Source organism: Culex pipiens, chromosome 1, assembly GCF_016801865.2.
Source record: "Culex pipiens pallens isolate TS chromosome 1, TS_CPP_V2, whole genome shotgun sequence".
NCBI classification, from domain to species: Eukaryota; Metazoa; Arthropoda; class Insecta; order Diptera; family Culicidae; genus Culex; species Culex pipiens.
This window is the reverse complement of record NC_068937.1, coordinates 11,883,010-11,897,184: the sequence shown is the minus strand read 5'-3', so window position 1 is coordinate 11,897,184 and position 14,175 is coordinate 11,883,010. Positions and strand designations below refer to the sequence as shown.

The window sequence follows — 14,175 nt, the reverse complement described above, 5'->3', positions numbered from 1 at the left end:
TGGCATCTAAATATAAGATTGTTGTAGCTTAGCTTTCTGATCCCTTGTTGCAACTTATTTTGAACTTAGTCATTTTGAGCATGTTGCGCATTGCTACTTGGGCATGAGCATGAGAGACCACCCATGGTTGTCCTTCTCCGTTGCTGAACAGGACCGTAATATCCTATCAGCACAAGCGATCATACACTTCAACGATCTAGTGATGTTTCCCTTATCAACAGCATTCATGAATGCGCTGAAAAAATAAAACATCAAGATCATCAAAACTAGAGCTGCTGTAGATAGGTAACAGTCGTTGGCCACCAACGGCGCCCGCCATGTCAGTTTGTAGATCTCGGGGGGATTGGGACGGGAATGTTAGTTAGCACAGGCTGCTACCAAGGGTGGGTTCTATACGATATCCACACCCCCGCGTGTGCCGGAAAACTACTTCTACTTGGGATTTTGTTAGTAGGGAAGGGTAATGGTCAGGATTCATCATAGAAGATGATGATGTGACCCAAGAATCAATACGTTTTGTTTATAGGGTGATGTATTATTCTCAAGGCAAGCAATCGGATGCTGCTGTTGAGACAATTCCCGTTTATCTGCTAACAATTTATATGAAAATGGTTTAATCTTAGACAGCCGGCTGTGGAAAGATAAAACCACAAATATACATAAATTCTGCGTAATATATTCAGTTCGAGTGGATCATAGACGAGATTTCAAATTCTAAACAATTATAAGATTAGTGATCTGTAAATAACAAATGATCTACGGAGCTATAAAAAAGACTTGATAATCGCGTGGAAGCAATACTCGTTATCGTGCTTTCTGAGCTATAATGCTAAGACTAAGAGAATGTTTTTGACGCGTTTTAAGGAAACGACTAGTAAAATTTATTTTAAATTTATTCCTCGTACGCTTGACATACAAAAAACATTATTTCAAATTTTAGAAAAATCACAAGGGAAACGGCTCTGGTATGTATAAAACACGGCGAATGAGAAAAACAACCGGCCCGACGTAAACGCGTTGCTTATCAGATTCTATCGGACTTAATTTGCTTTAAATCGATCGCAAGGCCACCGTAAAACGCTGTAACCAATTTGTTTATTAGTATTTACATACTCTTTCATTCATTCACTCACTCTGCCAATCATACAAAAAGCAAGCTAATTTGAATTTACTAATCTAAATACTATTAAGAGTCCAAAAATTTCCAATTGAAGATTTTTGCCTAACGTTGCGTTTGACACATATTAGAGTACACCAACCAAAATACAGATAGTACTTAAAATTTCCCATTAGTTTTCAATACCGTCATCAGGGGTGACATTGGGTCTGGGGGGGTGAGATTGGGTCATACAAAAATGCTGAAATTTGTATGACCCAATCTCACCCCCCAGACCCAACGTCACCCCTGATGACGGTATAGTTTTATATTTAAAATACCCGATCTTTTTTTAAAAGAAAAAAAAATCATTTAATAAAAGAACAACTCTGCTCAATACCACGCAAGAAAAACTAGAAAAAAAAAACAAACAAAATAAAAAAAAAATGTAACCTGGAAAATTTGGCCCACTGTGTGTAGGTCAAAAAGTTATCTAGACAAGTTGCGCTATATCTGTTTCGCTCTCACTCTCACTCACACTCACAAACACAAAAACTCATTGTACAAAGAGAATCTGATTGGAACTTTCTCACCGCGGCCAGTCGTTGATCGTTGGCTTTGCTGCTCTGAAATTCCTCCTGGCATCAGCATAAAAACAGCACGGCTTCCGGCAGTCAAAATCTTTCGACTCATTCCGTTTTGCCTCATCACAGCAGCAGCAGCACGATGATCGCTCTCTCTCCCCTTTCTCCGTCTCCTTCAACACACGCACACTACCGCGACGCGTTCTCTAACCGGGCACACAAATACAGACAGACGACAGGGCAGAGCCCAGCTTTGGTAAACGGTGGCCATCTTTGAAGAGAAGATCGACGATTTATTTTCCACAAAAAACACGCACTTTCGAGAAAAATTCGAAGAAACTTCATCAATCCGGTAATGTTACTGGTTGAGCACGTCAGATTATCCACTTTTCCGGCCGGCATTTGCTGTTTTACACACGAAAAAACAATTTTGAATCACGAACCAAACAACTGTCGACCGAACCGCTCAACCACACGCACACTCCCCTTTTTTTTAAATCTGTTTTTATTAAATTTTAAGCAAAAAAAATCTTGGCTCACAATTCACAACTCACAACTCGCAACTCAAAATTCAAAACATAAATCTCACAGCTGACAACTCACAACTCCCAACTCCCAACTCACAGCTCACAACTCACAACTCACAACTCACAGCTCACAACTCACAACTCACAACTCACAACTTACAACTCACAACTCTCAACTCTCAACTCACAACTCACAACTCACAACTCACAACTCACAGCTCACAACTCACAGCTCACAACTCACAGCTCACAACTCACTCATCTCATCTAATCAACTCTCAAAAATTCTAAATTCCAGGAATTCCTTGTTCCTCACGCGTCACACTGCTGCCACGGGCATTTCACAGAAAGGGTCTCACGTGGGGCATTACAATTTAGCCAGTTTGAGTGCGCTCCCAAACACAGGGCCCGAAATGTAAACAAACCCAACAATGCAATGATATGAAATATTGCAGGCTTTCGCGGGACAGCAGCCCCAACGAGATCTGCTGCTGCTACACAAATTAAAATTCCTGTCACGAGGGCAAGGATGTGCACACAGAAGTTGACTCCAAGGGAGGATTTCTGGCAGGGTTGTGAAAATTTTTAATTTTAATTCGTCTTTTTTGTTTTTTTTTATTTTCTCTGAAAAATCGTGATTTTTGAGTCTCAATAAAAAAATATAAAATAATCAAAAAACTGGCAACACTGCCCCCAAAACTTTGGCGTATTGAAGATAAGTCACCGTAAATTTTCTGTGGATGCATATTTCTCTCTCTCTTCCTCTAGTGTACTGTAATGCAATTTATTTCCGGCTGAAGTCGGCGTTTGAAGGTCCTTCGCGCTCCGCTGGAACCGCTGCAGAACAGTGAGGCCAGCAGCGGCAGCAGTGAGTGGTCTTCCCACGGGGACCCTTGAACGAATAGTGATGGGGGTCATAGACAAGAAGATCTCCTTTTTTTAAATAAAAATATTTGAAATTTTAGAGAATTCTTTGAAATTTACTATGAATCATCATTAAATTTATATTTTTGGTTCAAAATTAAAAATCAACCTCTATTTTTTTTTATTTCTCTATGAAAACTAGTCCCACTCTCCCACAAGTGCACCCGGGAACGTGATGTAGACATTCTTGGTTTCGACAGTTTTGCAGCATTCCCGAGGTGAATTTGTTTCGGTTTGTGTAAACTCTCTTTCTGGGAACTAGCTGCTCTGTTTGTTTTTAATGTTTTCCTCTTTTTTTTCTGGCAGATCGAAAGATATGCGGTCGAACGGAATTGTGTCAGCGACTTTGAACTTTGGACGTTTGCCTTCAGTGGGTTTGACATTCGTTATTTGGGGTGAACTTGCAACTAGAAGTGGTTATGCAACCTCACAATATTTAAACACAACTAAAAAGTCGAAATTTAAAACCTTACCCAACAACTAGCAATAAAACAAAAATTCGTAGCTCACAATAGCTCAAAATTTTCAATTTTCAATTTTCAATTCTCATTTCTCATTTCTCAATTCCCAATTCCCAATTTCTAATTCCCAATTCCCAATTCCCAATTCCCAATTCCCAATTCTCAATTCTCAATTCTCAATTCTCAATTTTCAATTTTCAATTCTCAATTCTCAATTCTCAATTCTCAATTCTCAATTCTCAATTCTCAATTCTCAATTCTCAATTCTCAATTCTCAATTCTCAATTCTCAATTCTCAATTCTCAATTCTCAATTCTCAATTCTCAATTCTCAATTCTCAATTCTCAATTCTCAATTCTCAATTCTCAATTCTCAATTCTCAATTCTCAATTCTCAATTCTCAATTCTCAATTCTCAATTCTCAATTCTCAATTCTCAATTCTCAATCCTCAATTCTCAATCCTCAATTCTCAATTCTCAATTCTCAATTCCCAATTCCCAATTCTCAATTCTCAATTCTCAATTCTCAATTCTCAATTCTCAATTCTCAATTTTTAGTTTTTAGTTTTTAGTTTTTAGTTTTTAGTTTTTAGTTTTTAGTTTTTAGTTTTTAGTTTTTAGTTTTTAGTTTTTAGTTTTTAGTTTTTAGTTTTTAGTTTTTAGTTTTTAGTTTTTAGTTTTTAGTTTTTAGTTTTTAGTTTTTATTTTTTAGTTTTTAGTTTTTAGTTTTTAGTTTTTAGTTTTTAGTTTTTAGTTTTTAGTTTTTAGTTTTTAGTTTTTAGTTTTTAGTTTTTAGTTTTTAGTTTTTAGTTTTTAGTTTTTAGTTTTTAGTTTTTAGTTTTTAGTTTTTAGTTTTTAGTTTTTTAGTTTTTAGTTTTAGTTTTTAGTTTTAAGGTTTTAGTTTTTAGTTTTTAGTTTTTAGTTTTTAGTTTTTAGTTTTTAGTTTTTAGTTTTTAGTTTTTAGTTTTTAGTTTTTAGTTTTTAGTTTTTAGTTTTTAGTTTTTAGTTTTTAGTTTGTATTTTTTAGTTTTTAGTTTTTAGTTTTTAGTTTTTAGTTTTTTAGGTTTTAGTTTTTAGTTTTTAGTTTTTAGTTTTTAGTTTTTTAGTTTTTAGTTTTTAGTTTTTAGTTTTTAGTTTTTAGTTTTTAGTTTTTAGTTTTTAGTTTTTAGTTTTTAGTTTTTAGTTTTTAGTTTTTAGTTTTTAGTTTTTAGTTTTTAGTTTTTTAGTTTTTAGTTTTTAGTTTTTAGTTTTTAGTTTTTAGTTTTTAGTTTTTAGTTTTTAGTTTTTAGTTTTTAGTTTTTAGTTTTTAGTTTTTAGTTTTTAGTTTTAGTTTTTAGTTTTTAGTTTTTAGTTTTTAGTTTTTAGTTTTTAGTTTTTAGTTTTTAGTTTTTAGTTTTTAGTTTTAGTTTTTAGTTTTTAGTTTTTAGTTTTTAGTTTTTAGTTTTTAGTTTTTAGTTTTTAGTTTTTAGTTTTTAGTTTTTAGTTTTTAGTTTTTAGTTTTTAGTTTTTAGTTTTTAGTTTTTAGTTTTTTAGTTTTTAGTTTTTAGTTTTTAGTTTTTAGTTTTTAGTTTTTAGTTTTTAGTTTTTAGTTTTTAGTTTTTAGTTTTTAGTTTTTAGTTTTTAGTTTTTAGTTTTTAGTTTTTAGTTTTTAGTTTTTAGTTTTTAGTTTTTAGTTTTTAGTTTTCAGTTTTTAGTTTTTAGTTTTTAGTTTTTAGTTTTTAGTTTTTAGTTTTTAGTTTTTAGTTTTTAGTTTTTAGTTTTTAGTTTTTAGTTTTTAGTTTTTAGTTTTTAGTTTTTAGTTTTTAGTTTTTAGTTTTTAGTTTTTAGTTTTTAGTTTTTAGTTTTTAGTTTTTAGTTTTTTGTTTTTAGTTTTTAGTTTTTAGTTTTTAGTTTTTAGTTTTTAGTTTTTTGTTTTTAGTTTTTTGTTTTTAGTTTTTAGTTTTTAGTTTTTAGTTTTTAGTTTTTAGTTTTTAGTTTTTAGTTTTTAGTTTTTAGTTTTTAGTTTTTAGTTTTTAGTTTTTAGTTTTTAGTTTTTAGTTTTTAGTTTTTAGTTTTTAGTTTTTAGTTTTTAGTTTTTAGTTTTTAGTTTTTAGTTTTTAGTTTTAGTTTTTAGTTTTTAGTTTTTAGTTTTTAGTTTTTAGTTTTTAGTTTTTAGTTTTTAGTTTTTAGTTTTTAGTTTTTAGTTTTTAGTTTTTAGTTTTTAGTTTTTAGTTTTTAGTTTTTAGTTTTTAGTTTTTAGTTTTTAGTTTTTAGTTTTTAGTTTTTAGTTTTTAGTTTTTAGTTTTTAGTTTTTAGTTTTTAGTTTTTAGTTTTTAGTTTTTTAGTTTTTAGTTTTTAGTTTTTAGTTTTTAGTTTTTAGTTTTAGTTTTTAGTTTTTAGTTTTTAGTTTTTAGTTTTTAGTTTTTAGTTTTTAGTTTTTAGTTTTTAGTTTTTTAGTTTTTAGTTTTTAGTTTTTTGTTTTTAGTTTTTAGTTTTTAGTTTTTATTTTTTAGTTTTTATTTTTTATTTTTTAGTTTTTAGTTTTTAGTTTTTAGTTTTTAGTTTTTAGTTTTTAGTTTTTAGTTTTTAGTTTTTAGTTTTTAGTTTTTAGTTTTTAGTTTTTAGTTTTTAGTTTTTAGTTTTTAGTTTTTAGTTTTTAGTTTTTAGTTTTTAGTTTTTAGTTTTTAGTTTTTAGTTTTTAGTTTTTAGTTTTTAGTTTTTAGTTTTTAGTTTTTAGTTTTGAGTTTTTAGTTTTAGTTTTTTAGTTTTTAGTTTTTGGTTTTTAGTTTTTAGTTTTTAGTTTTTAGTTTTTAGTTTTTAGTTTTTAGTTTTTAGTTTTTAGTTTTTAGTTTTTAGTTTTTAGTTTTTAGTTTTTAGTTTTTAGTTTTTAGTTTTTAGTTTTTAGTTTTTAGTTTTTAGTTTTTAGTTTTTAGTTTTTAGTTTTTAGTTTTTAGTTTTTAGTTTTTTGTTTTTAGTATTTAGTTTTTAGTTTTTAGTTTTAGTTTTTAGTTTTTAGTTTTTAGTTTTTAGTTTTTAGTTTTTAGTTTTTAGTTTTTAGTTTTTAGTTTTTAGTTTTTAGTTTTTAGTTTTTAGTTTTTAGTTTTTAGTTTTTAGTTTTTAGTTTTTAGTTTTTAGTTTTTAGTTTTTTAGTTTTTAGTTTTTAGTTTTTAGTTTTTAGTTTTTAGTTTTTAGTTTTTAGTTTTTAGTTTTTAGTTTTTAGTTTTTAGTTTTTAGTTTTTAGTTTTTAGTTTTTAGTTTAGTTTTTAGTTTTTAGTTTTTAGTTTTTAGTTTTTAGTTTTTAGTTTTTAGTTTTTAGTTTTTAGTTTTTAGTTTTTAGTTTTTAGTTTTTAGTTTTTTAGTTTTTAGTTTTTAGTTTTTAGTTTTTAGTTTTTAGTTTTTAGTTTTTAGTTTTTTAGTTTTTAGTTTTTAGTTTTTAGTTTTTAGTTTTTAGTTTTTAGTTTTTAGTTTTTAGTTTTTAGTTTTTAGTTTTTAGTTTTTAGTTTTTAGTTTTTAGTTTTTAGTTTTTAGTTTTTAGTTTTTAGTTTTTAGTTTTTAGTTTTTAGTTTTTAGTTTTTTAGTTTTTAGTTTTTAGTTTTTAGTTTTTAGTTTTTAGTTTTTAGTTTTTAGTTTTTAGTTTTTTGTTTTTAGTTTTTAGTTTTTAGTTTTTAGTTTTTAGTTTTTAGTTTTTAGTTTTTAGTTTTTAGTTTTTAGTTTTTAGTTTTTAGTTTTTAGTTTTTAGTTTTTAGTTTTTAGTTTTTAGTTTTTAGTTTTTAGTTTTTAGTTTTTAGTTTTTAGTTTTTAGTTTTTAGTAATTTTAGTTGGTAATTTTGAATTTGTGGTCGTTTTAATTTGTAGACAAAATATTTCAACTAAATTGAATCAATCCCACATTTCAACTTCATTAAAGTGCACTTTCAACGACCGATAAATCCAATGATCAACTTCCGGCAGCCAGCCAACGCAGAACCTGCTACTAACAATAAGTGGAATAAATAGTTCGTGTTAAATCGAATTTATTCGAAATGAGAACTGACAGCACCAACCCTCGCAGCTCCCCAAACCAACAATTTCCGAACATGTTCTATGATTTGTCTGCATGGCACGGGGAGATGTGAGTAATAAAATCAACTGCTGAACGCAATTTGCCTGATCACCACCAATTCATTGGGAGAAAACGAGTCATTTGCGGGGGTGGCGCAGATGAGGGGAAAGTGATTGAAGTTGGAAAATTTAAACGCGCTTTTCCGATGAATTGGAGCTTGATTCCGAAACTGGTCAATGAACTGTTTTATTGTGGGTCAATTGGGGAAGTGCTTTTTTTGTTTATTTGGCTTGAATAAAAATGAGACAATTGATTGGAGAAAAACAAACAGATAAAAATAAACAATTGGTTTTGTTATTTTGTGCTGCCATCTGTGAATATCTAGTAGATATTGCTTTTTTTCTTCTCGTTAGAGTGGTGCCATCTGTTGTTTACTAGCTCGTAACTTTAAATCAAGAAATAGTTTTGGTTTTCAAACATTTATTTGTACATTTAATCATCATATTTTTAGTCTACCAAGAAAGACGTTATGAATCTTAAAAATTTAACTTATAAAAGTAAATCAAATCTTCAAAAAACACTGCCACCTATCGGTCACTAGCGCCACACCCCACACCTTACTTCCTCTCGCGAAAAGTAAAAATGGTGTCCATCAGAAATATAACCCCGTTGATGATGGCAATCGAGCCCTTGGTGATGGCCAGGTCCCGCGTGCGCGTCCGAAATGCGTGCTCCCAGGCTTCGATGATGAACACGCCCGAGGTTAGAAAGAGCGCGCAGCCGAGCAGACTGTAGAACAGGTTCAACCGCCGGTGGACGTGGGCCTTCATGAGGTAGCCTGGAGGGGAAAAAATAAACGTTTTATTGTTGCACTCTTTTTGTTAGCTAGAACACACAAATTGTAGGAAACTCACCCACCATGACCGTGGTCAGGATAACGATGTACCCGCAGAACGTTCCGGTGGACAGGAATCCGGTCACCAGGTCACCATCGTCGAAGCTGTAGTAGTGCAGGACGGTGCAGGCGATGGTGAGGCACTGGTGGGAAGGGAGTTGGGTTAGGTTAGGATTAATGTAATATTGTACATTTTATTTATACCTCATAATTAAAATTTAAAATTTTTTTCGATTTTTAATAAAATCTCTTGAAAAACTAGACTTTTCTGCGGTCAATTTTCATCAAGAGCTGATTTTTCAGCAGTCAAAGCGATATTTTCATTAAAACAAAGTTCAAATGAATTTATGAAGGTGCAGGTGGTTATGTTACGCATGACCAATCTGACAAAGAACATGGCTAAAATAAAATTAAAGTTAATAAAAAAGAATAATATTTCATAATCACGCCTAACATTTTAAAATGGCAAAACTTTATATTTTAGCCCTTTTTAAATGTAAGACTAGGCGAAAGAGAAAATAATAATTGATCGCGCAGATAAGGCCCTTATGACAAAGTTCTTTGTCAAATAATGTGTTGCGAGAATTTTGTCTGAACTATTAATAAGTGAAGCAATTTACACACTTTTGGATAAAATTATGTAAATTTTTGAAAAAAAAAATATTGTTTTTCATGGTTTATTAACTTATTATTCTTGGGTTGCTTAACATGGCGAAAATTTCTCATAATATTTTTATTGCTTAACCATATTTTTTTTAGAAAGCAAATTGGGAAAAATCTTGCATGTTTTGATAGTAGCAATAGTAGGACCACTCTTCAAAGTTTCTTAGACAAATTAATAAAACATTTTTCGAACTCTTCGAATTTGATTTTTCAGATTTGTGCAACTGCTGAAAAATTGCAAAATTTTCACAAAAGTCAATCTTTTGTTGGACTTGTTGCGAAAAGTTTTTTTTTATTCCAAATCAGAATTTATATTTTAAAATCAAGTAAACATTTTGATTAGACCGTCTTTTGAATGCTTTGTAAAAATTCTGTCAGTGATTAATTTTATTTTTCAAATAGTAAATTAAACAGAGATTTCTTTAAATAAATCTATATTTTTTTAAAAGTATGCATTTTCTCTCAATTGTCTCACCTACAACAGAGGTGTCCAAAGTATGGCCCGACAACTTTGAAAAATATTTGCAGCGGCTTTAATTTGAAACAGATATTTTGTTGAAAAATCCAACTTATTGAAATAATTTCATACGTATGAATGTGATTAAAACTGTAAATTTTGTCAAAAACTTCATCAATTTTTTTTTTAAATCAGTTATGGAACGTTCAAATTTCGGGATTTGTACTCATGACATTTGGGTTTTCAATTGAGTGCGTAACATCTGATGACCAAAATTTATTGAAATATTTTTGAAATTTTAGGAATAATTGTAGAAAAATCTCTTTGCAACGATTAATAGTTTAAGTAGCAATTTATTTAAAAATAAAGTTACTCCATTTTTCCAAGTACAAATCACTTCTTTGAAAATACTTTTACAGAAAAAAATATGTGAATATACAAGTTTAAACCCATTTTTCATTTTCATTTAATTTGTACAACAAGGGATGTTTTCAGTCACAAAAGTATGAACCATCCATCAACCTAAACCAGACTGTGGAATATATTTTTTACAAAGTGAGGCATCAAAATTGCAATATGTATGAAATTTTTGTTTGTTTTTTTATTTATAAGAAAATCAACCAATTGAATAAACTGTTAAACATACTTTTTTGTTTTTTTTCTCAAATATTTAAATGATGAAATTTTGAAAATGTAAAAAAAACCTACAATTAAAAAAAAAACTTAAGCTGATAAGGTACCATCCATAAACCACGTGGACACTTTTTTTTTTGTAAATCTCTTACCCCCCCTCCCCCTTGTGGACAATTGTCCATACAAAAAAAAAAGACAATCACCATACCCCCCCCCCCCCCTTCCCCCTCTAAAGTGTCCACGTGGTTCATGGATGGTCCCTAAATGTATTTTACAATTTTATATTTTGAAAGAAAGTTTATTTTTTATTTTTTTTAGATTCACATTTTTTTGCATTTGGCTCGCAAAAAATTCGACCCACCACTCAAAAATTTTGAGCACCCCTGACTTACAACATTGCTGAAAATACCAACTTGATCAGAAATTCTGTGCTCTAGGTACAGGTTATAGAATATTTAGAATAACTTTGAATAATATTTGCGACGCCCTTAACATTGTTTTTTGCGTAACATTTTTTGTTTGTGTAAAAAGTGTAACTAAATTAATTATTTTATTTCAACTATTTTTCTTTAAAAAACTTCAAAATTTTAATGGAAATAGGAGTCTAACCAACTCAAAATAATTTAAAATGCATTTTTTTTTGCGTTAAAAATGATTTTTAACATATCTGGGATCGATCAAAAATATTTTCCATTTTTGTGGAATTCCAATGTTCAACACTGCACAAAGTTTTCTTTTCGGCGAAAAAAAAATAAATTTCAATGAAAACTAATGATTGCAAAACAAATGGGCTGGTGTAAAATGCATTTTAAAATACTTTTTTCATTGAAATGTTACATTTTTAAGTGCAAATAGCTGAAATCAATTGAAAGTGCATTCTCTTGCGTTTAGAATTATTTTGAGCATGTTGGGTTTATTTAAAAATCATTATAATTTTTGAAAATTTTCGATGTACAGTTCCACAAAAAGTTTTTTGCTATTTTTTTATTTTTTTTCCTGAACTAGTGTAAAATGCTTTTTTAATCACTTTTTTATATTAATTTTAAGACTATGGCTTGTTGTTTAAATTTTCTTTTTTTTGCCACTACCAGCCAGAGCCGAGGTACAAAAACTTTGAAAAATATTTGCATAAGCCTTACATTTTTTATTTTAATTTTTTTAAATTTTCCATTTACAAATTTTTATCCAAATAAAAAACAAATAAAAAATTATGTTTCATAAATAAAAAATGTTCATTCTTGGAAGAATTGCTCAACTTTCACATTTGCAATACATGTTTTCTGGAAAAACGTAGTTCATTAATGAGTGCCACGATAATTCAAACCGGTTGGCTAAAATTTTGCCAGATTTTGGCATTTGACCTCTAAAAAATTTAAAAAGATCATCTCAATATATGAGGAATAAGTGAAATTAAACCTAATGTTAATTTTAACATTTTAAGAGGTTTTATTACACATTTTTTCTGACGCATCTGTCTACATTCCTCGATGTAATATTACCATGATTTGTTTACTGTGTACTTGATGTTTAATCCTCTAAGATCCAACTCCACCTCTAGATGGACTTTGAAATAAAAATTCGTTGAAAACTTTGAATATTCCAGAACATTGGAAAGAAGAACTTTTTTTCTTCAAAATTATAGATTTGTTGAAACTACTTATTTCATGTGACTTTATAAATGTTTTATAAATTGATCTTACAATTTTTTTTTGAAAAAATGTCAAAATTAGAATACAGTAATTTTTGTTACATCACAGATTATTCTGACATGCTGTGTTGCGACTTAAAAGCTATTACAAAAAAGTGATTATTGGAGTAAACGGAGTATGTACACAGCAAAATTACGATGGTAAAATCGCATGCAAAAGCATGCACATCATCTTCGTCAAAAAAGACACTTAATTTTACACACTGCATGTACAACTTTTTAAAACTAAAAAAAATGGAAATGGACGGGATTCAAACCCAGCACCAATAGTAAGGACTGGCGCCTTAGCCAGCTCGGCCATCAGACCGATCAGATGAATTCACACGTGAAAATAGTAAAAAAAAATTGCAGTTGATGTAGATTTTCATGGTTCCAATGGTTTTTGTCTACTGCGGAAACAACTTTACTTTGTTTATAGATTTGCTTCCATGACGAAAAACTAAATTTTTTGTCTTTTATAAACTATTATAAAAAATATTAGAGTAAAGTTTCCAACTAAAACTTGATTTGTTCAATTCTGTTCTGTTTAATTTTGAGTGAGATTAAACAGCTGTCATTTTGTCTTTTAGTTCAGATTTTCACACTTTATTCCCTTCCGCTGTGTTGTTTTCAATATCCAACGATTACCGACGCAAACATCAAGATTTAATCGCTCAAGTTTCACCTCATTCACACATTGTTCTCGTTTTCTTCTTTTTTTCTTCACAATTTTCAGTTTTTCCGCCCATTTGCCAGGTCCATTCCAGGTAAATGGTCCGTTCCGATTCAATCTCCGGGCGGTTTTTTTCCCCCATCATTTTCATCTTCTACATTTCACTCCTCATCTCCCACCATCGGAACCCATAAAACACAACCACAATCGACGCAATGACCATCGGCCATGATGGTTCTTTTCTGCGGTCTGCGGAATGGTTTAATTAAAAATTAAAATCAGCACGAAAAAAAAAAGTACGGAAAAACGCTTTTATCCACAAGCCACAATCGCACAAGAATTTAATCCAATTACGTTCTGTGCTTTAGGTTTTTATCTCTTCTTCGCTTTTTTTCCCGTTCTCACTTATTTAAATCAATTAATCTGATCGCGCGTACCAGTTCCAAGAATTTGATTATCGACATCGGCGGTTTGGACCCAGTTCCGTTGGTGGCCACGTGTCGTCCGTTCAGCGCCGAGTGGAAGCTGCAAATGGTGGCCGTCGAAGTGCCATTGGGGCCATTTTGAGGACATTCCACCTGGGCCAGAGGAGGTGGAGCAGGAGCAGGATGGTGGTGCTGCCGGGGAGGTGGGACCACCCTAGGACTTTCCGCCGATGAGGGCATCCTCCGGAGGAACAACGTGAAACTTAAGCGCGGAATGGCGTGCGGGTGCTGTGCGTCTTAATTAATGGGACTTTGCGCGGAGACTGACTCTGGGTGGGTGGGTGGTTTGCAGTGCGAGCGATTTGGTGGACTCCAACTGATCTGGGAGTGGAAATCTTCCCGCGACTGGACAGCGAGAGTCAATGAGCGGTTTTGGGTAGGTCGTAAGACGGATGGGAAGGAAAAGTCGTGCTGTGATTGGTAATTTTTGGGAGGTATTGTGAACACGGAAAGAAACTCAAAATGCTTTGAATTGTTCATCTGCACGTCCTTTAAATGTTCTTTACTGAAAAACAATGAAAATCAAATAATTGTTGGCAGATCGTTATGCAAACTAACCAGAGAAACAATCTCTAATTTCAACTTCATATAGGGGAGATGAGGGTAAGACGGCCACCCTAAGGGAGAAGTCTAATAAAATTTACACAACAGATTATTTTGATCTTAAATTACGTACATATTGTTCTACTACTAGTCCATTATAGAAATGACATAAATTAGTTAGTCTAAAAACCAATTTTCAATACTTTTCAGGAATTTTAAAAAAAATAATTGAAATCGTATAAATATGAAATACGCGGGGTAAGACGGCCACCCATGTGGGGTAAGACGGCCAGTGCTATAAATTAACTTAATAACTTTGCTAAATCCACCCAAATTCCTACAAGGTTGGTTGAACAGACTTCTCTGAACATCATAACTATTTTGGTTGAAAAAATCAGGTTTCAAATGTGAAGAAAAATGCTGTTTAAAAATTTTCATATTTTGGCTCAGTGAATTTCATATTATTGCGACCACATTTTATGAAAAACTGTGAATTTTTACTACAAAACAAACACAACTTGATGCA

General features: G+C 30.7%; 1 protein-coding gene across 1 annotated transcript; it reads right to left on the bottom strand.

Moving 5' to 3' along the window:
- Window positions 1–8,225: 8,225 nt before the first annotated feature.
- On the bottom strand, window positions 8,226–13,332 carry LOC120430582 (uncharacterized). Its single transcript, XM_039595692.2, has 3 exons — window positions 13,059–13,332; window positions 8,528–8,651; window positions 8,226–8,451 (listed from the first exon to the last, which is right to left on the bottom strand). The coding sequence occupies exons 1-3, from the start codon at window positions 13,284–13,286 to the stop codon at window positions 8,231–8,233; spliced, it is 573 nt and encodes a 190-aa protein (XP_039451626.1). The 5' UTR covers window positions 13,287–13,332; the 3' UTR covers window positions 8,226–8,230.
- Between the last annotated feature and the right edge of the window lie 843 nt (window positions 13,333–14,175).